Source organism: Lycorma delicatula, chromosome 10, assembly GCF_047948215.1.
Source record: "Lycorma delicatula isolate Av1 chromosome 10, ASM4794821v1, whole genome shotgun sequence".
Classification (NCBI taxonomy): Eukaryota; Metazoa; Arthropoda; class Insecta; order Hemiptera; family Fulgoridae; genus Lycorma; species Lycorma delicatula.
Genome location: NC_134464.1, coordinates 35,265,322 through 35,289,582, shown reverse-complemented (window position 1 = coordinate 35,289,582; position 24,261 = coordinate 35,265,322). Strand labels below are relative to the sequence as shown.

The window sequence follows — 24,261 nt, the reverse complement described above, 5'->3', positions numbered from 1 at the left end:
TAATGAAACCTCACAATGTAAAAAATCTATCGGGGTCAAATTCGGCGAGGTGGCAATGCAACTGGAATTTCATGACCGATACACTGACCTGGAAATCTAGTATCAATAAAATATCGGATTTCTAGGCGGTAGTGAATTGATGGTGCCTAGTCTTGCTAATTGTAATGGCGTCGATCTTGGTTATCATAGTCTAACTGAGGAATTAGAAAATTTTGAATCGGGTCCAGATAAACGATACCATTTACGGTTGCTTCCTGGAAGAAGAACATCTTTGTTTGCTTTGGGCACAAAAAAAAATTGACCTTAGAGCTACCACGAATGTAGTGCAAATTTTTAAGAGGGTGTTTGCTGCCGCATATTCGGCAGTTATGAGTGTTTACCTTGCCGCTGTTGTGATACGTTGACTCGTTACTAAAAATTACATTTTCTAAAAATGTATCGTCTGCAATTCTATCCATCATACCCACACAAAAACTGCAGACGAGCAAATTTGTCTCATCTGTAATATGTTGAACCGCGGTTAGTTTGTATGGTTTCAATTGCGACAGTTTACGTAATACGCGCAAAACAGACATTTGTGAAATGCTAGTCTCACGTGAGGCACGTCGAGTTGATTTTTTCGGACCTCGTGCAAAGCTTTCTCCGAGTTGTTCCACAGCAACTTCAGGAACGCGTGCCAGGAGTAAATTGTACGTCTAATAGGAGGCTCCCTACCGTACTCTATAAAAATTACGTTGAACTGCAGTTGCTGACTGTAAATTATGAAAATAAAACACACAGCGAGCACGTTCCACACCACTAAATGTATCCACTTTTAACAACTCCAGTGACAGCGCTGGTGGTCAAATTCGGTACTAATGAAGCGAGTCAAAACGTGATGTCTTTTACTATTAAATGAGATCTCAACCAAATTTGTAAGTAATCTAAATAAATTTTTATATGCTTTTAAATTAGTGAAGTCCTTTTTGAATCACCAGGTACAATAAACAATTAACCACACATCTCAGGAATGGTCGATCTGAGACTGTACAAGAGTACACTTCATTTACATTCATACATTTCATTCTCTGAAGTAATATCTTACGGTAGTTCCGGAGGCTAAACAGAAAAAAGAAAGGTGCACTAAACAACACATTTCTGTCGCAATAGGTTATTAATTATAAGTTCTTTTTTTTTCTTTAATATCGATCGGTGTTAAAGATATATTTCTTCCTTAGAATCAGACATAATTAACAAAAGGATAAACAATATAATATACAAACTTAATTAACTTAGTAACCTATTGGTGCATCTTCAAATTAATCTCTCTGCTGACTAACTACTAAATGGGATTAAAATCAAAATAAATAAAAAATCTCTTTCGGCACACCGGATCGCGGAGGTAGATTTAACCGGTGCTAAGTAGAGGATAAAAAAGATTTCTAACTTAAAGTTAAGAAAAACTTCAAATTTTCTCAATACGACAATGGTTGCATGTGAAAAAAATTGTCACATATTTAGCATACGACAAGCCCCATCATCTTACAATTCCAGCAACATTTTGGTCATCCCTAACTGTAAGGGTTGGTCATATCAAAAATTGTTCATAACAAAAGTTTCAGGTAATGTTCAGAGGACTAATGACCACTTTAAACCGATTCAATACTGTGTCTATTAAGGGAGGTATGATTTTTTTTTGTCTTCGAACGCCATTTTTTCCACCCTCTGGGCCAATGGTTGGTGAAATCAAAAGCCTTTACTTAGATAAATTTTAGGCCCTTATCCAAAGAATAGTAGGAACTTTAAACGAATTCGATATTTTACTTAATAAGAAAGTTATACCGATATTTTGTTTTTTTCGAAAAAGCCCTTCCCCATTTCAACCCCCATTGTTTACGCCATTCTGGCATAAAGTTTTTCCGTTATTTCTACGAATTCCAAGCTAGGGTAGGTCCCGTTGCTTTGTTACAAGGAATGTTTGAATTCCACTTGGTTTCGTATTGCTGGGTCTGTAAAGCCCACCTGTTTTTATTATTGTTCTTGTGTTCGAACCTCCCACCGTCATCCTTAGCGACCGCGCCTATTATTCTATCGAGTTATTTCTGACTACCCTTTTCATACACCCGTTATTTTTTCGTCCCCTTACTAACACACACACACACACTATCCTGTCCACTACCTGGTTCTGGTTACCCCCGCCTTTTTTCGCCATCTTTTCGGCTGAGTACCTCCAACATCTCACCACTGCAGTCGCCTAGGGCAATACTCTCCTGCAAACTCTGTGGTAACATTCCTCACTCAAGCAGAATCTCAAACTCATCACTACACATCTGAGATTCTACACATCACGCTACCACCAAACCACATCACACCTCTGTATTCCTGATTCACCGTGCGGACTACGCCCAGGATTACATAGGTATTCTTCTGTACTTGCTGTTACGAGTTCATCTCTGGCTTATATTTGTGTGCTACAGGCAAGTTCAGTTTTTCATTACTCATTACGTTAAACCTTTATGTTATCATTCAAATTTGTGGAACATTCAGTTCATCCTACCTATGCCGTTCAAGTTTCAATTTCACTTTAGTACAGTCACGACAGGTCACTTACAGAAGGCTGTCATTGTTCAGCTGCAACCCATTTCATGTGCTCAATTAAGTTCAGTGTGATCATATTGTAATTAACTCTTTTGTACTGTAATATTATTGTGTCTTTTTCTACGTCAAACTAGAATTACATTTTTACATTATTTAACGTTAAGTTTGTGGTTCATAAATCAGGAAAGGCCAATGCCAATCAAGATTTACTTTAATTTACTTTTCTAAGTTTATGACATTTGTTCCTGGCTAATTTTTCAATATTACAGCATTTGTCAGTAATGCAATAGTTTTCAGGCATACGATGTTTATTGATGTCATCTTTTTCTAAAGTTATAATTAAAACTAAGGTGTTTCATGATATCCTTCAGGCTTTGTCAAAAGCGTATATTGTAACAATCTGTATTTAGAAGCGTGTACTCATGTATTTTTTCAGTTAACTATCATTGTTCAGACGCTGATCTCAGCTGATGTATTAAGTAGTTTTTAAGGTTATAATAATTAACTTATATCAAGTTGTTCTCATTAAAGTCCAATTTCTTTTGGCAAATACTAGCTGTGTGTTTTTTTATTTTTTAACTTTACCCAACACCCATGATTCGATTTTAACTGTTAACGAACGCGACCGAGATTTTTGATCGTTATATTTTATGATCAATTTAAAAGTGATTAGCGAAAAATTACGCCAGTTGCCGTGTCCACAAAAAAGTGAAATATAGATATATATATATATTTATTATAAATGTATACATAAACGTTTGAGCTGAGGTGGTTTTGGGGTCCGGGGAATGTGAAACGCGAAGATATGTGTAAATTTTCCAGATGTGGAATCATGGTACCCATTACAATAGGTATAATCTTTCTTATGAAATCATAACAGCTTACTTAATACAGCTGATAGAATACTCGCTTCTGATTGATTAATGGTTTCATTATTTCATAATGACCATATGTTACGCTAATTAACATGTTATAATGCAGCTGTAGAACAAATATGATAAAACTTGACTTATTACCATTTTTAGAAAGCTTCAAACCAAACAGCAAATACAATAAAAAAATTATTACATCAGAATGAATGACTATTAATTTGAGTAGTCTTACTCTAGTCTAGACCAAATAAATAGTAGGTGTCTTTTATTCGTTTAGTTACATGGTAAATTCAGTCGGCTATGATGTGTTATTAATTATACCCAAAACAAATTATAATTAAGGGGAAAGAACCGAGAAATTGATTTAAAAAAAAAATTATGGTTAGATCTTAATTTTTCATACAGAAAGGAAGAACTAAAATTTCTAAGCTAACCGATATAACATTAATGTATATTATTTTTGTAAAAAAATTATGTTCTAACAACATAAATAAAATTATCGGTTACATTTTCGTCAAAACGAAAATCCCAATAAATTAACTTTTTGAATAATTAACTTTTTTTTTTAAAGAAAACGTTTTTTGTGGAAAATAATATTTCACAAACAATTTGTTTTACATGTCTGCTATTTTCTGTGTAATTTCTGAGATTTTTTTGACCAAATTAATTATTAAAATATATAGTGTAATAATTTAAATATTTTTTAATTATCAGATACTAAGACAGTCCCGTTTCATAATATCTCACAACAATAACAGCAATTAATAATAAATATAATTTAAATGTATAAATATCTTTCTAAAAAATAAAATTCGGCGGCAACAAATGGCCTCCTATTGGAATTAAATTGTGAGAGCAACTTCACGGAAACAGTTCGTGTCAAACTCAATGGAATATGTTCTGGCTGGTGAATTCCTCTAGGATCTTCATGGGATCCGGGACAACGTTTCCGAGAAACCTTTTATCCCAAACAACAGAAGAGACCAATGATACTAACGCTACTGAGGATTGGGCACACAGAGCTGACCCACCTTTTTGGCTCTCCTCAGCAGAACTGCGAGGCGTGCAATGTAAAATGTTCCGTAAACCACCCAACGTTCGGGATTGTTTGTCGTCTATTAAAGCTGGATTCAGATGTGAAGGGTTTGCTCAATCGGAAGAAATGTATCAAAATAATGTTGTGGTTTCTCTGTGATAGTGGGGTTAAAATCAATTTAGCGGTTTTGGTTACATGATAACCCTTATGGAGTAGTATGCACGCAGTAAAAATATTTTTGTGGTCACGTTCCTGTTTCGGTATTTGTTATCCTATGTTTGGAGTTTATTGCCTAATTAGTAATGAACACTTAGTTTTATTTAAGTCGCTAATGATTCTTTTCGTTGATGCGACTATAAATAAAAAAAGAAAATATCTGATGTGGACACCACATGACTTCCTTGTACGCCTATTAAATTAAATATACACATTTTTTAAAATGAAAATACATAAAATTTTATTTCATTAATAACTTCTGATATTTTTTCGTATTCTTTTTTTTTATTGTTATTATTGAATTATTATTTATCGTAAAGTTTTTTACAATCAAAAGTTAATAATTATTAATAAATCAATATATCTAAATTAAAAAAGAAAAGTTAAAAAAAGGAAATGAAGTCCGATTCGAACCGATGTGGCTTCCCCTTGCAAGAACCAAATATTTCATTAATTAAAATTTTATTTGGCTGTAACTCTGGAATCAACGACAATAAGTACACTTATGATATATTGTTGAAAAGGTCTCAATGAGGGCTTATTAACTGCAGTTAAAAAAAGTCCAAAATCCATTTTTTTTTAATTTTGGGCTTTTTTGGACACTTTTGGTTCAGATTGCAATCAAAACGAGAGGTGTACAACTAGATGTTATAACAGTCTTAAATCCAAAATTTCAATATCCTACAGCTAATCGTTTTTGAGTTATGCGAAATAGATAGGTACGTACAGACGTCACGCCGAAACTAATCAAAATGGATTCAGGGATGGTTAAAATGGATATTTCCACTAAAATATGAAAACCGAAATTATTCACGATCACAATACTTTTTTACTTCGTATAAAGAAGTAAAAAAATAAATAACATTTTCAATTTTTCAATTCTGATTAATATGGTAACTGACCCTTTACACAGTTAAAAACATACTTGAAAAAGATTTTAATCAGTTTATAAATTTGTAAATATTTGTATTTAACTTTCAAATTTTATTAAGAAATCTCTACTTAAAAATACTTTGCAAAATATTCATGATTCTTAAATTAAAAATTTTACCTTTATTTAAAAAAAATATCATTTACTTAATTTTTCTTCTAAACGAATTTTGATAAAAAATTCAAAACCTTTAAGTTAAAAAAATATTTTTTTTTTAAATCATGATTTTAAAAAATTATGGTACTGATTAATTTTATAAAGTTTTTTTTATGAAAATTAAATATGAAGATTTAAAACGAATTATAATATTATGACTATTCCAGCGCATGTAGGTAAGTAGATACGAGATAATAAGACCAAACTACCGCTTGAAGAAAGAAGTAAACAGTTTGCTACTTTCTTTAAAAAAAATAATGCCTAACTCGGACGTAGAAGAAAATATACAATTATTTTTTTAACAAAATTACTGTTATCGTATATGCGAGGTAAAGGAAAATAATTTTATTTTTCGGGCATCAACAACTACTACTATGGTCATTAACCCGACGGAAATTTGTATCCAATGAAAAAATGCCATGCCTTACTGGGATTCAAACCCGGGACTTCCGGATGAAAGGCCGACACGCTACCACTTCGCCACGAAGTTCATGGTGGATAATATAAAACTACATGATTTTAATATTATTCTACACAACTAAAATAAAAAAATTACATTTTCAATTACTTTTGTTTTTTTTTAATAAATTCTTTCTTTAACATAAATGTTAGGTAGTTTCTACAAAATATAAAAACTATAGAAAATATAGTTTCATAATAAAAAGAAATATAATTCTGTTACTGTCGTTACTTACTGACGCGCTGATTTAAATCGTTGAAATACTAGCTATTGAGAACTTGTAGCAATCGTGAAATTTCTAAAAACCTGTTTTTATTTATTTCTTTTTTTAAATTAAGCTGATTATTAATTTTTTTTAAATTGCAATTTTTCTTCACGTACCTTTTTCATGACGTCAAAAGTTTTAAAATGATAGGTCAACAATCAGCAAAACTGACCCAGCCATGTTTTATAATTTGTAATATTAAATTTAAACGTATATTCAACAGACGATTATTTCCGTTCTATAAAATAATATATTTATTATTTCCTCCCTCCATCACCATCTAAGTAGAAGAAACTATAATTAATATAATGAGAGATCATGAGAGCGACCTACCATTCAATCCGCTGGTTTAACAGTAAACATGTCCCTACGCTAAATTATATACAGGTTGTCTATATTTACTATTATCGTCACTACGAGGTTTTCCAGTCGATATAACATTATTCAATTCTGGGCTCAAGTACAACTGAATGCATTGAATCTGAAAGACGGGATGAGAATTCTATACCTTATTGAATGTATCTTACTTAATGTGGATCATCATCGGGTAACAATCAGTTAAAACGTTCAAAGTACAGTTGCAAATACTGTTTAGAGTAGAATAAAATACTGTGACCTTTGACGAGAAAAATGAAATAGAAAAATATATAACAAACCCTTTTCTACAAATATTGCCTAGTTTCGATAGTAATAACATCAATGCAGTTCTAATATTAAAAGAAATAATAATAATATATATATATATATATATATATATATATATATATATATATATATATATTGCACTGAGGTCATCTCAAAATAAATTGATTTTCAAAGTCGAGAGTTCTAAGGATCAAGTTCTTGAAAAGGAAAAGCTTTTATAAGGATCTGAATGCTAGCTGAAGATTTCGGTGTACAAGGTGTGTGAGAAAAGTAATGAGACTGGTAACACTGCGTCCGATCTGGCAACGCTGTGTCTACCGGTCTGTGCTAGACCGGTTTGTTCATCCCTTCTACATGCTCAGTACGAGTTTCAACTCCGTTCAGCCTCACATTATTTTTGACAGCGCCGTCAGTGAAGTTGTGTTTTTGTTGTGTATTACAAAAATGGAGTATCGGAATTTGGAGCGAGTTGTGCAATCAAGTTTTGTGTTAAACTTGGGGAATCCGCGAGTGTGACCATTGAAAAGTTGAAACAGGCCTAGGAAACATTGCTTATCAAGAGCACAAGTTTTCCGATGGCACAAATAATTTTTGGAAGGCCGAGAACATGTTGAAGATCAACCTCGCTCAGGGAGATCTTCAACTTCAAAATCTGACGAAGACGTTGAGCGTGTGAGGGTTCTTGTGAGATCAGACCGTCGTTTAACAATAAGGATGATGAGTGAACGGTTAAATTTAAACACTTTCATCGTACATCAAATTTTGACACACGATTTGGTTATGCGAAATTGAGATCTGCGCGGCGGTAGTGATGCTTGTATCAGCATGTACGTATACTGTGCGGCAGCTCACATCTGATTTGCTACCGTGTTCGTCCGCCGATATTAAATTAGGCATTTATGTGGTAATATATATACACAACGGGTATAAAAAAAAAATAATAATAATATATGTATAATATCCCACCAAATGTTTCATTTGTTTTCAGAAATTAACGAATTCTGTAATGGAAATACTGAAGAAGTAAGGTTAACATTTTTCAGCTCTTTTTTTGAGAGTTCTAAGGTTTAAATCTAGTAAAGGCAGTTTTATACGGATTTGAGTACTAGATCGTGGATACCGGTGTTCTTTGAAGGTTGGGGTTCAATTAACCAGACATCTCAGGAATGGTCGACCTGAGACTGTACAAGACTACACTTCATTTACACTCATACATATCCACATTCATGAAGTGTAGTCTCTTCATGTACATTCAAACATATCATCCTCATTCATCCTCTAAAGTAATACCTTATGGAGGCTAAACCAAAAGAGAGTGAGAGAGCTCCTTTTTGATAAGTTCAATTAATTCAAAATGAAAATGTTTTGAGATTAATAAAATACAGAAAAGTAACGAAATTACAAAAATCTGATAAGTAAAATTAAATTAATTGGTTAGTTTATTTAGTAATGAATGAAATTTTAAAGGTAAAAACAGGAATAAAACATTGAAATTAACATAGAAAAATAGCAAACTAAATTGGGTTATACGATGTAACAAATATGTTAAAATTAGAATATTAGTTGCAAAAGTTTATTTTTATTTTTATAAAAAAAATTTAAGTACATTAAAAACTTTATCTGTAAACTTTGTTTTAATTATAGACAATGTCTCCGTATCTCTTTTATTCAATTTATTTGCTTTCATTTTCTCGCTGATTTTACACTATACCAAAGAGTTTTATAAAATAAAAATTACTTTTAAAACAAACTTCTTTCTAAAACGATTTTTAAAATTTAAACCAGGAGCTTCGGATATTTTTCATAGAATTCTGTTACTTTCTTGCATTCATTCAAAAACTTAATAATAACAGATATGCTAAAATTATAAGATTCGTAAATGTAATAGATAAAATGGGAAATTATACAAAACCAGTCAGGCGATTACAAAAATAATACGAGTAATAATAATTTTATTTAGATTTAAGTTTAAAATTTACAGATATTACAATCAACTAAATTATAAAAGTGAAAAATTTATATAATAATTATAACTTAACCGAAAGACGTGAAATGCTGACTTCGATTTTAGTTTTCAGGGGCAGATGAAGAAGCTACCACTGAGAGGCAGTCAGAAAATTAAAGCAACACAGAACGGTCGGTAGTGGTAGTTGAATATAGGGTAGAAATGGTTTAACTGAAAAGGGGGTATAGAGTAAAAGCAAGAGGGAAACAGATATATATATATATAGAAAGGGATGGTTTATAAAAGGATGAGGTTGAAATGACGTCACAAATGTGGAACAGAGATAGAGAACTGTTACGTCAGAGGGTGTAGACTGCGTGGGCGAAAAAGCGTCCTTTCCCGTTGTTCAGTCTTTACCCTCTCATGCTTCGGTACAACTAACCGGCCTACCACCCCTTGAAACGAACCTTGAGGACTCGGTACAGAATAACACGGCCTGATATAAACACTTTGCTTCCCTACTTTATCTTATTTCTTATTTTTCCTCGTTTTATTTTACGTAATTTTCTCTAAATTTATATTGAAATAAATATATATGTATAATAAAAGCATAAGTACTATTAACAGCCGATAAATATACATCATTGTTTTAATAAAGATTGGTTTTATATGTGTATTTATAGAAAAGAAACTGTTTATTCATTCTGTATTAACACTTTTGAGAGCTTCAAAGGTTTTATTTTATTTTACAATCTTCTAAGGTCTTTCTGTATGTTTGCTACTCCATAATTTAAAAATTACTGATCCGATTTATATTAAATCCTTCCCTACGGAAACTTTGGTTTTCAAAAAGAATGATTAAGCTTCAGAATAATTAAAAAATTTACTTGAGGCGGAGGCGGCGCTCCCTGTTATTAAAAAATCTATTAACGTCTGAATTCTATCAGGCTATAGAAACAAAAATTAAAGTATATTCAAAAATATTTATCTTCAATATCTTACTTTCCTGGCAACATAGCTGTCCTGCAAGAAGAAAAATACGGTAATCAGTCAAAAAATGGGGTATGGGTTTTTCTGCATTTAACGAAGTTTCATGTAACTAGGACCTCAAAAACAAAACAAAAAGTGGGGGGTAATATTCGTACGTATGCACTTGTGTTGGCGTGTTTGAAGCTTTTAACTGGATCTTTTAACTGGATAAACCGATTTTGAATGAAATTTTGTACACAGACACATGTATATGTGGTAAAATTTGGGGGTTAATTTTGCCAATATTTTGCAAATATAACCACACTTTATGTTAGGCTTAATATATGCGTGCATGCTAATCTTACTATTTAAAAAAAAACAACAGCCTCAAAAACTTTCCCCCTTCCCCAAAATTGAGAAAAAACCATCTATTTATTTATTGCATATTTTTTAACCGATTTTTACTTCCTTGCAAGAAGTAAAAAAAGGATTGTGATCACGAAAAATTTTAGTTTGCAGATTTCAACGGAAATATTCATTTTGACCATCCCTGAATCCATTATGCCGAGTTTCAGCGTGACGTCCGTACGTTCTCATATGTATCTCGTACAACTCAAAAACGATTAGCCGTAGGATGTTGAAATTTTGTATTTAGGACTGTTGTAATATCTAGTTGTGCACATTCCCTTTTGATTGTAATCGACTGAACCAAAAGTGTTCAAAAAAGCCCAAAATTAAACAAAAAAGGATTTTGGACTTTTTCTTAAATGCATTAATAAGCCCTTATTGAGAAATTTTCAATACGATGTATCGTAAGTGGTACTTATTTTCATTGATTCCAGAGTTATAGGGAAATAAATTTTTAATCAATAAAATAATTGGACCTTACAAGGGGACGGCACATCGGTTCGAATCCGAATTCATTTCCTTTTTTTATTTTTATTTTTTAGTTTTAAAATATTGATTTATTAATAATAATTATTACCTTCTGATTGTAACAAAATTTACAATAAATAATATTCAATAACAATAAAAAAATATATATATAAAAAATATCAAAAGTAATTAATGAAATAAAATTTTATGTACTTTTTCTTTAAAAAAAATGTGTATAAGTAATTTAATAGGCGTACAAGGAAGTAATGTCTTTGTCAGATTTTTTTTCTGTTCAGAGACCAAGACTACACTTCTTTTATTTTAATTACATTAAGCAGTTTTGTAAGATTAAAAATTAATCTAAAAACAAACTTATATCTATAAAAAAAAAAAATGTTTATTTAAATCAGGAACTTTGCTCCTTTTCATTTTGTTTTGTTATTTGATCGCTTATTTTGAATTTTATTAAAATCTTCAAACTTTTATTTTAATTAAAAAAATAATTTTTTGTTTTAACATTATTAACCTCTCATAAAAATATTAACAGCACAATTATTTAAAAGTTACGGTAGGTTATAATTATAAAATGTATTTTTAGATAAGATTTTTTTTTTAAATTAATAACATTTTGACATAATTAATTAATAAATCGGCTACACAAGTTGGTAATTCTGCATTGTGTAATCGATCATTGTTTTAATAATACTATAATTTTTATCTATTAATTTATAATGCTTGAATTTTTTACAAATATTTCAATTGAATCTAATTTTTTAGGTATTCCTTTACTTTGCTGTTTTATCAAATATCTACAAATATTTTTACCACTCACATAATTTTTTAATTAGACTGACAACAAAAAATTCGTTAACTACATTTTTTTGGAAAGAGAATAAAGCAAATGATTGACTACACAAAATTGCTATCTGCATAATACAGCTTAAAAACTTCAAATTTGTGTAAAACAATAAAACTTAAAAAATCTTAAAAACCAGCATAGATTTCAAGTTAAGTACTAAGCAATGTAGTTGATTATATTAATTATTTAAGGCAAAGGTAGTGTGAATTTTGCAATTACACAACATTTTCTACATTTTGAACATCATAAAATTCGAAAACTATAGAAATAATTAAAGTGAGCTTTCATAATTTTTTTCTAAAATGAAAAGTCCAGGATCAAATTTAACAAGATATAATAAATATATAGAAAATTATTTCCAGCTCTGCATAATGAAAACACACTTATTCCAAATTACATAACCCATGTAACTTCTATTATTTGTTTAATGTCAGACAGGTGTTTATGATTTACAAATACCATGGAAAAGTAAATAATCTATATAAATGAAAATGTTTGTTGGTTCAAAATCTTAAAACTCCGAAAGTTCTTTACCGATTGCTTTGAAATTTTAAATACAACGTTGTATTCGAATACACGCGTGTTTTTATATACCTACTATTTATATACCCAAGATGTCACGTCTGTGACAGGTAAAAACATACTTTTTTTTTAAAAAAACAGCGCTATCTGTTAGACATAAAAGCAACACACATAATACTAAATATTTTACGATTCCATTTCAATATTTCCGATATGTGTCCGCTATAGACTAAAAACTACTGGACCGATTTACGCGCGGGGAAAAAGGGAGAAAGGGAAAAATCGGAAAACGGAAATAGGGAAAATCGAAAAAGATAAAAGGGAAGAAGAAAATGTAAGGGGGAAAAATGAAAAAAATTAAAAAGGGGAAAAGGAAAAACGGAAAGGAAAGAGTTAAGGAGAAAATGGGGAAAGAGGAAGGGTAAAAAGGAAATAATGGAAAGAGAAATGGTGGTAGGAAAGGGAACGGAGTGGAAAGAAGAATTGGTGAAAGGGAAAGAGGAAATTGGGGAAGGGAAAGGAAATATGATAAATGAAAATATGAAAATGGGAAAGGAGGAAAGAGGGAAAAGGAAAGGGGAAATGGTAAAAGGAAAAGGTTAAATTTTGTGAAGTTCCGTGATGTTCATTTTGTTAATGTTTTATCAAACTTTCAACTGCATTCATTTAATCTATATATATATACTCAAATCTAGAAATAGCGAAGCATTGCCGGGTCCGCTGGTTTTGTAATAAAATTAAACCTCACAAAAAAGAAATACCATTTTTTTTTTAAAAAGATGAACAATAAATTTAAGAAATAGTTAATAAATTTTTCATTGAGTGACATGAGAAATAAATCAGATTAAGTAGATTTACGAAATTTCTATTTAAACTCATTAAACAATAAAAAAAAAATGTGAAAATTAACTCGTTAATATAATAAAACAGTGTGTATATAGAAACAACCCGAAATGTCCCGATTTGAATTCCGGTTAGGAGCTTTTTATACTCTAAAATAATTTCCGCTTTAATTCTTAAAATATTTTTTCTTAAGAAAATTCTCCAAATTAATTCTTATTCGATTATAAACTAATTATTCTTCTTTATCTACGAAGGTTATTCAATAATTAGAAAAAATGAGAAAAATGACTGTAAAAAACGTATTACTTACTCGGGCCTCATTTAAGCGTTTATTTTTTTGAGGTATCTTAAAAAAAAAAATAGAAAAAATTACTAACCTTAGTGTCTGAACCATTCTTGGTCATGCATTATTGATCTCATTGTTATCTAACTTGGTAGCATGTAAAAAGTCTTTGAGAAAACTAAACAAAATAAAATCTGATGATGCAAGATCCGGGACTCAACACCTACCAACTCAACTTTTGGGTAGCATTCCGTCTCTTTTCAGTGGTAAGGGAACGAGCGTTATCATGTAGAAGAATTAAACCTTTTTATAGAGAACCACCAGAACGTTTCCTCTTTATTGCAGGATTCGCTTTATTTCCCAGCATGTCATAACAATGTTATTTTCCCAAATAATCGCAATAAATTGGGTTTTTATAATCCCAATAATTATCTATTTCATTTTCCACGTTAAGTTCAAAACGTGAAATACATATAGATCGTATTTATGTGATCTTATTTGTTCATTACATCTTATTTAAAATTTTCTTCCCGTTTGTCCTACATAGGTCGCGTTACAATCACATTTTAATTGGTATACTCCATTTTTGTTTGTAATTGTATTTTTCTTCAATACTATTTCTACATTTGTTCCTGATGGTATTATTTGTGGTAGATTGGTTTGCTTCGCATTTCTCCCGCCACCACACCATTCGGTCTTTCTAAAGCATAAGACCGAAAGTCTGTGACACAAACGGCTACTGAGCCATAAAACAGTTTAGCGACCAGTGTCCTAATAGCTCCTAGAGCTAACCTAAAAGCGTGAGCGGAATAAGCGTGGTACCGTATACCACTCGCTTGCGTGTCCCCCCGCCCACTTGTCACATATCACTAAAATGGGTAGACGCACCCCGTCAACTACTAAAACATATATGACTATCAATAATTAACTTATATCGTCATTGACAGCAGCAACTCGCTGCCACGCCTAGGCCACTGAATGCCAGCAAATACCTGTTCAATGTTAAAGCGCTTGGAGCGTTAATCTGGCTTGTAGCCAGCCATATTTCTCGGTTAGCTCCCTACAGCAGCGCGGTAGGAGTCTTTTCCCTAAAATAAACTACTGATGTCGGTTGAACAAAGCAACCACATCAAGGAACTCCCATATGGTCCGACAAAATCTGACTCGCTGCTTATGAGTGACCAATTTTCCTCTTGACCTCTATGTTCCAGGGTGGCCTGAGTTCTGCCCCCCCCCCCCCACAGAGCTGGACAGTCGAACATCATGTGTTCGTTCGACTGGACCTCCCCGCAGACGCACAGCTCATCAACTGTCAGGTTGAACCGAAACAAATATTGGTTTAAATTTACATGTTTGTAGAGCACTCGGGCTCACGTTGCCCTTAAATACAAAGGAGAGGCATCCTGTATAAATATCCTGTATAAATCAATGTTTGTGGTAGATTCTAGATTTTTCTGGTAGTTAGATTTGTGGGAGATGCTATATTTATGTTATATTTCTTTGAAAAAATAAAATTGAATTTTTTCCTGGCGGGCTAACTCGATGGTATCACACCATGCTCCGGCTCAAAATGATAAATTCAAGTTTAATTACAAATTATTACGGGATCTAGAAGTTTTTATCTTCCGTTAAAAATCGTATATTTATAGAGAGCTTGTTTAAGATCCGAACAAATATGAATTTAGTTGTCGTTTTGATTTTGAGTCTACTGTCATGGAATCCACCTTGATCACGTTTTGAACTTAACGTGGGTAATGGAATAGATCATTTAAATACTAGCACAAAAATTTCAGCAATTTTCCAAATTTTTATGCTTTTGTTTCTAAATTAGATCATTAACACGATTTTGCAAAAGCGTTACTCGAAACTTCCACCGGTCTTCCGTTCGATGAAAAACAGTGATATTTGTTCTACTCAATTTAAATTGTTCAATCCTCTTATAAAAATGTGCACTGTTTATTAACATTTTACCGTATTCTTTAAACATCCGCGAGTGAATTTTGACCGGTTTCATACCTTTAAAAAATTAAAAATGTGTTTAAGTTTCAATCATAGAGCCGACATTTTAAAATAAGTAAAATAGGTTATAATAATGGAAATTCCTTTTGAATATCTAATACTTTATATAAAAGAGGTTCCAATTTGAACGTCAGATAGAAGTTTTTTTGTAGTAAATAGTTTTTCCGCTGTTTACATTTGTCTAACATTTCAAACCCATATTCATTAAAATTTTAACCAATTTATTCAATTCCATTTTATTGAATTTTTTTAAGATACAGTAATTCTATATATTTATTAATAGCTATTTGTTTTTTCTCCAGTATTCAAAGATGTTTTTTAAAATGATTATCACATAAGTTTAAAGCTTTTACGTAGGAATATCATACGAAAATTTAGAGGGTAGAACAATATCGTATCTGACTGGGATTTGAACCCGGAACATTACGCATGAACGGCAGAGACGCTACCAGCAATAGAGGTTGGCTGATTAATCTTGAGTGAAAAATCACCTCCCTTGTATTGATGCTCTTTCAAATTTACCCTCCTCAAAAACCGTGAATTTTTCCTAAATTTTTTTTTCATTTAATTTCTTTCCATTAATAACTTACACTTATCTATTAGGAATATTCAAAGTAATGATCCAGAGGTTCTTGCAATTATATGCTCCTGTTGTCTTTAATTATTTTATTTAAATTTGATCAACACCTTCCATTTGTATAACCTTAACTAATTTTACCTCATTTAAGCAGTACATTTATTTGCAGTAGATACACACGTATATCAACCTGCATAAGTTTAAAATAAGTCAAAGTTATATTTTTAACATATATATAAATAATACAAGTAAAATAGTTTTACTAATAAGGGTGAACTTAAGTATTTCCATATCATGTTTCTAGGGGAAAGATCTGGAAATCGTACGGTTTCTTAAGTAAAGAATAGGTTCAAGTAATCATTACGTAAGAATTTTCATACTAACATGATATATTGGTGAACGATTTGTATAGTACATCATATTTACAAATCTATAGTACACATAAGTTACAGTAAAAAAGAATAAACGACAATAAAAAAAAAATAAATAAAACAATAAATTTATAGACTAATATTATAAAAATAATATTAAAAATACAACTTACTTTTAAATCCCTATGCACAACCCTGTGATTGTGACAATATTCTACTGCTGATAATATTTGCCAAAATTTTCGTCTAGCAGCACTCTCCGACATTCTACCATGTCTCGCAATATAATCTGTAAAATAAATTAATATATTTATTAAAATAAATAAATAATAATAATAGTAATAAAAGTTATTAAATTAACGCTAGATTTTTAATATAATTTTTTTTATATAGATATAAAAATTTGTATATTTTTCCCTTATATATACGTTGCAATCTGTTCAACTAATGAACAATTAGCAGTTCCCTTACGGCCTAAGAGATGAGGATGATATGTATAACATGTAAATGAGGTGTAGTCTTTTACACACTCAAGCCGACCATTCCTGAAACGTGTAGTTAATTGAACTCCAACCAGCAAAGTACACCGATATCTATCTACTGTCTAGTTTTCTTCTCTTCTGTTTAGCTTTCGGAACCACCGTAAGGTATTACATCAGAGAATGAATGAGGATGATATGTATGATTGATTGTAAATGAAATGTAGTCTTCTACAGTCTCAAGTAGACCATTCCTGAGATGTGTGATTAATTGAAACCGAACCACCAAAGAACACCCGTATCCACCCACGATCTAGTAATTAAATTCGTATAAAATCAACTAACTTTTACTAGAATTCCAACCTCAGAACCTTTGATTTCCAAATTCAGCTGTTAAAAAACAGATGTTGTTTAACAACTGATCAAGCAGTTGTTAAACAACTGTCATATGTTTAATGTCAAGCTGTTAAACAACCGATTTACGATGACGAGTTAACCACTAGACCAATTCGGCGGACTGAACGTTATAAAAATATATACTTGGTAATTTTTTTTAAATTTTATTAAGCATGGCCCGATGGTAACATTATATAATTATAAATCCGTAATAATTGTGACCTTTTTACTGACATGACGTATAATTTAACCTTATTTTAACTCTTTGACGATCAATTGTTATATTTATTTTAAAATTTATTTCATTAAAATTCTAGATATGTGAAGTAAACGTTTATAAAGTATATTATCATTGTTCCTGACGATGGAATAGTAATCTCCGAAAGCGCTTGATCATATTTTGTATTAATGAAGTGGAAATTATAATTATATAAATATTTAATTTTTTTTTTTACATTATAAAAAAAAATTAAGTATGTAATTAAGAAAAAAATAAATTTATTTAAAAAATAATTAAAATTGCAATATTTATAATTGAATAATTTTAATAAGTTTTGTAAATATTAATTTAACACAATTATTTTTTACGTAGTTTGTTTTTTTAAACAGAATTTGTCAATCAGCCAAATTTGTTAATATGATTAATGTTTGATGATTTATTGAAAGACAAATCCACCACTGAGTTAAATTATTACGTAAACCAAATTACTGAACTGTAATTATATTTATAATTAAAGTAAACAGATGATGACTGTTTGGTTAAAAAAAAAAAATACCGTGTACGGCAAATCAATTACATTAACCTGTTTAATTTATGTATATATAATGCATGTTTTTTAAAAGGTTAATAACTTGTAAATTTTAATGTATTTCTTAATTATAGATACATTTTTGTATATCATACTATAAATACTTGAAGAATTTTAATGTTATTTTGTAATAATTTCTTCGTGATATACTAAGAAATATCGTTAACGAGTTTAACGATGATGAAAGTTACATTACAAATTTTCGATAACTATATAATTTGTCTTAATAAACAACAACAAATATGCTAAAGATTTTTATAATATTTTTAACTCATTCGTATGTAATGCTTTGTTAATTTTAATAAAAAAGAGTAAATCTTTTTTTAATTAATATTAATTTTATTATTTGTTTAACGTTTAAAAAGATTGATTTTTTTTTTTAAATTGGTAATTTTTTTTAGCATTAAGCATTTTTGAAACATTAAAATACTATAGCCAGATAAGTGATTTTAAACGGAATTTAAAGAGAAAATCTGACTAGCTTAAATCTCTTAAAATCAAAAGAAAAATCCTACGAAGAATGAATGGTCCCAGAAAGCAGAAGAAGAATACAGAGTAAAATAAAATAAGAAAGTTTATAAAATCCAGACAGATTGGAAACTGTACTTAGAAAAATAAAATTAAAATCCCGGACATATAATCTAAATGAATCTAAAAAAATCCCTTTCGCCACGCCGGAAGGCGGAGGTAGATTTTACCGGTGCTAAGTAGAGGAGAAAAAAGATTTCCACCTTAAAGTAAAAAATCTGAATTTTGGATTTTTTCTTAACTTCAGTAATAAGCCCTCACTGAGAGAATTTTAGCGATATGTCATAAGTGATACTTATTTACATTGGTACCAGAGTTATAGCCAAATAAAATTTTAATTAATGAAATAGTTGGATATAAGAAGGGAAAGACACATCGGTACGAATCAGACTTCATCTCTTTTTTTTAACTTTTTTTTTAAATTTATTAATCAATATATATTATTATTAACCTCTGACTGTACACAATTTTTACGATAAATAATAATTTAATAACAATAAAAATAAAGAATACGAAACAATATCAGAAGATATTAATGAAATAAAATTTTGTGCACTTTTCATTTTAAAACGAATGTGTGTATATAATTTAATACAAGGAAGTATTAAAGAAACAAGGACGTACAAGGAAGTCATGTGATGTCCACATAAGATTTTTCGTATATATATATATATATACTTCCTATTTCTAAGTAATATGTAATTAAGGCATTTAAAAAAAAAAAATACTTTTTATTGTTTATTTTTTTTAAATTTTGTAGTTTATACGTATAATTAAAATTAAATCCCAGTTATTTTTTAATCCTGTACAGATTAATTCAAGAAGAATGTAACAAACTTTCAGGACATATTCTACTGATTAAAATAAAGAAAAAAGTACATGTTAAGGGAGGTTCGGAAATGCTTCGTTAGTGATTGTCGGCTGATGAAAGATTTCTCCCTTATTTCTTTGCTTTGCGCCTTTGATAAAATTAAGCTTTGAACCCGATTAAAGGATAATTTTAAAGTTTTTATGTGAAAATCTGTCCTAATAAATTGAAAAAAAAAAGGTCTCAGAACTATATTTTTGGTAGTTTTCGAGAAATTTGGGTTAAATTACAAAACTGTAGGATCGAAAAATACAGTAGTTTATGTGTGCCATAAATTAGTTTAGTTAAATAAATAATAAACACATAAAATATTGAAAAAAAAAATTGTAGAGGATTTAATTTTGAGTAAAGTGGTTTGAATAAGTCCTAAGAAATTAAATAAAATGTAAGAATTTCTAATTTTATTAAAACAAAGCATAACAAAATGTGGCAGATTTTTATTAGGTACGAGTATTAAACGAAATAATATTCTGTGTTACAAAAAATAAAAATAAAATGAAGTAAATATTTTAGAAAATTAACAATCAAAATTTAAAAAAAGTCCTGAAAATTTGTTTATTCTTTGTGAATCGTTTGTATATCTTTATGTTATAAATAACCTATCTCTGTGACAGAGTGGTAGCCTCTCAATCTTTCATTCGGAGGTCCTCAGTTTGTATCACGGTCAGGCATGATAATTTCTCATGCACTAAAAATTTCTATTTTATAATACCATGCACAAGCGTCGTCCAGCTTATATGGTGAATTAATCATCCAGAAAGAAATGAAAAGTAATTGATATATCAACATCTTAGAAATTATTTAATAATGAATTTGTTATGTAGGCACACACATTGATATGGGATCTCACCAATGATATTGGTGAAATCCCTAGTGGGCCATTCCTATATTACCCACCGGGTTGATCTAGTGGTGAACGCGTTTTCCCAAATCAGCTGATTTGGAAGTCGAGAGTTCCAGGGTTCAAGTCCTAGTAAAGGCAGTTACTTTTATACGTATTTGAATACTAGATCGTGGACACCGGTGTTCTTTGGTGGTTGGGTTTCAATTAACCACATATCTCAGGAATGGTCGGACTGAGACTGCACAAGACTACAGTTCATTTACATTCATACAGATCATCCTCATTAACCCTCTGAAGTAATACCTGAACGGTAATTTTTGGAGGCTAAACAGAAAAAAGAAAGGCTATTTCTATACGGAGTGTTCCGGGACTTATTCCCGAAAAATTCAGGAACTGATTCAGGAAACCAAAGTGAGAAAAAAGTTCATATTGACATTAGTCTTAATTTGCTTTGTTTTCCTTCTGGACGCCATTTTGTGATTTTCAAAAAAAAAATTATTTCTCAGGAACGGGTAAACTTACTTTAATTAAATTTGACAAATCTGAGATTAGTGTCTTATTCTATAAAATAAACAATTTTTAAAATCTCCTTCAAAAGTTTCAAAGTGGCGGCCATCTTAAGTTTTTAATTTTTGTAATTATTTGTTTGATCAAATTCTTACTTATTACAAAATTTATTAAGTATTTCATTTTGAACAAAATAACACCTCATTTGTAAAAATCAATACACAAACAATCGAGTTATTGCAGACAATTAACCGGGCTGTACGCTTGGGCACCGTAATGCAAGCTGATAATTTTTTGCCTGTTTTTATTTTCTCCACTAAATGTAATAAAAATTATTAATAATAAATTAAAAAAATTATCTCTTAGTATATACACTACAACTTACTGTAAATAGTATATATATATATATATATATATATATACTTTTTTATACTACTAAAAAGTATAAAAAACTTTTATCTGTAAAATTCATTTTATTGATTAAATAAGTAAAATAATTTATTATTTTGCCAAGATATTTAAAAATTAAAAGTGTAATAAACAATAGTAACAAAATTAATCAGTGTAAAAAATTTGAACAAGACACGCTCTTACCCTTAACAAAAAGTAAAGAAAAAAATCATTACGATAACTAATTTGCATGCAATATTAATTTTTGGAAGATGATTTATATTGTATTCTTACTATTATTATTATTATTATCATAAAAAGTTTTTCTTACAATGAATTTATAAAAGATTAACTTTATTTTTAACAATATATTTAAATATATTATTATTAAACTTTTATTTATATTTTAAGAAAACGTTTTTCAATTGCATTTTATAAAATAACGTACATTTTGTATTAATCTTATTTTAATTCAACAAAATGTGAACATGATAGCGTTATCAAATCACCCGCAAAATTAATTCCCTTTTATACAATGCTAAATATTAATAAACATAGTAGTTAGGACGTAAAATAAGTATAATAAAATGTCCTTAACAATTTAAAAGGCATTAACGAAAACTATTTGAGAACATATTATTTGTTCACGTTGTACGAAGATACATATAATTCAGGGAATTTGTTAATTAGTATTACTTAACACGTTGGCTATACCACGTGCACAGCTGGACACAACGGGTTTCCTGTGGCCGAACGTGTATCACGAGTTGATTACATATATATTAGATTAAACATACCACTTTCATGGTCACAATAAACGCATTGTGCATAACTTATTCGAACAAGCATATTTCTAAAAATAATATTTTATCTTATAATTATGTTGTTAAAAGAAATGATTTATAAAAGCTTCCAAAAAAATCCGATGTGGACACCACATAATTTCCTTGTACGCCTATTAAATTACATATACAAATTTTTTGCTGCACTTCATTTAAATTTATTTCATTTGAAAGTGAGATACAAACCTCCAATTCTTTAATAAGGTAGACAGTTACACAATTGATAAAATATTATTTTTTATTAACATCAAATATTTATACTGTTATTAAGTAAACAATCTTACACGAAATATTAGGATAGAGTAACCCTTTATTACTCGTATAACTAGATCAGTATTATTAGTATCTTCGTGAATTGCTCATTAACAAAAGTTTTAGATTTCTGGTATGTCGTATAAATAAAAGTCAATAATAATTTAACTATTCCGTTCATTAAACTACTGTATAGTGGTTACAAATGTTATTTTGACCTTACGGTGTAAAATATTCAGTTTTTATTATTGGATTAAATGGTGAGTAATCAAAAATGAAAAAAAAAAATAATGCAGGAAAAAGAAAGATAGCATGAAGAAATATATCAAAACGACAAGAAGATGAGTATTAAAAGGAACAAAATATTAAGAACAAGGGAAGAATAAATAAATTAAGTATAACCTACCTACCTACTGTTTATAAACCTAAGATGTCACACCTGTGACAGGTAAAAACGTGTTTTAAAAAAAAAAACAGCGTTATCTGTTGGACGTAAAAGCAATACACGCTATACTAAATATTTTACGATTCCATTTCAATGTTTTGGATATGTGTGTCCACTATACACTAAAAAACTACTGGACCGATTTACGCACAGGGAAAAAGGGAAACATCGGAAAACGGAAAGAGGAAAAAATCGTAAAAGTTAAAACAGAAGGGGAAAATGGAAAAAAGAAAAAAAGGGGAAAAGAGATAAAATAAAAGGAGAAAGGGGAAAGAAAAAGGGTAAAAAGGAAATAAGAAAGAGATAAATGGGGAAGGAAAGGGAACTGTTGGAAAGAGAAAGGAGAAAAATAGTGTAAATGGAAAAGGAATGTGGTAAAAATGATAACGAAAAAAAAGAAAAATGGGGAAAAGGGAAAGGTTAAGTTTTGAGAAGTTCCGTAATGTTCATTTTGTTAATGTTTTATCAAACTTCCAATTGTGTTCATTTAATCTATATATATAATATATATATATATATACACTCAAATGTAGCAACAGCGAAGCATTGTCGGATCTGCTAATATTTAAATAAAATTATAAATATTTTTTTAAATTGTGTGTATAAGTCGTGCATCAGAAAAAGGCTGTTTGACAGGAAAGTCTAACAATTTTGTCAACTTTTTTTAATTACAGTTTGTTGATGATTAATTAATATATTTAATTTTTTTTCATAATATTACGATTTCATAGGAAAAACCGTCTTGTTCAAACATATTCCAAGAAGGAATATTGCATAAAGAAAATTATATTTCAGTTATTTGTCGTTACTTAGGTATTTATTAATAAGTATAGTATACCGAATTTCATGCTGGCAACCAGAATAACAAATCTTTTTTTTTAATTCAATAATTTTTTTTAAAATGATAATAATAATGGCTTTAAGCACATATAACATAATGTAGAGGAAAAATGAATAAATAGTTTATTTTATAAACAAAACTAAATATAAAAATACGTTGTAAATTAATAAAAAGGTTAGAGAATATTTTTACACGTATTGAAATAATAGTAGACAGTTTTATTTACGTAATGTTACGAAGCCTCCAATGAATCATAGTATATTTTTCAGGGTCAAGGCCGAATAAATAAAAAACAGAACAATAAAGAATTTAAAGATGAAGAGGTCGAAGTAAAAATATTAAATGTGTTTTAAGGTGTAAAAGACCTTATCTAACAAAATAATACTCTAAATATAATACACATCATTTAAAACGTTTTGCTTATATTATAAATTAATTTACCAGGTGTTTTATAGTTTACACTTTTCGTGTTAGTTATTTATTTTTATTATTATTTTATTTTAAAATAAAAATCTCCTTTGTGAAACCATATGTTTGTTATCAAATCATACCTGTGAAAAATCATTTATTTCTGTTTTTCCTTCGATCTATTTAGATAATTTTAAAAAAAAGAATCATATAAGTTGTGTTTTCATTAT

At 29.7% G+C, this 24,261-nt stretch overlaps 1 protein-coding gene across 2 annotated transcripts in view; it reads right to left on the bottom strand.

Moving 5' to 3' along the window:
- The window catches only part of LOC142331083 (uncharacterized), a 282,018-nt gene that overhangs the window by 120,667 nt on the left and 137,090 nt on the right, over positions 1-24,261 (bottom strand). For both annotated transcript variants that reach the window (XM_075376746.1, XM_075376747.1), the window contains exon 4: positions 16,596-16,711. In XM_075376746.1, the coding sequence (XP_075232861.1) occupies positions 16,596-16,711 (116 nt within the window). The remainder of the gene's footprint in view (positions 1-16,595; positions 16,712-24,261) is intronic.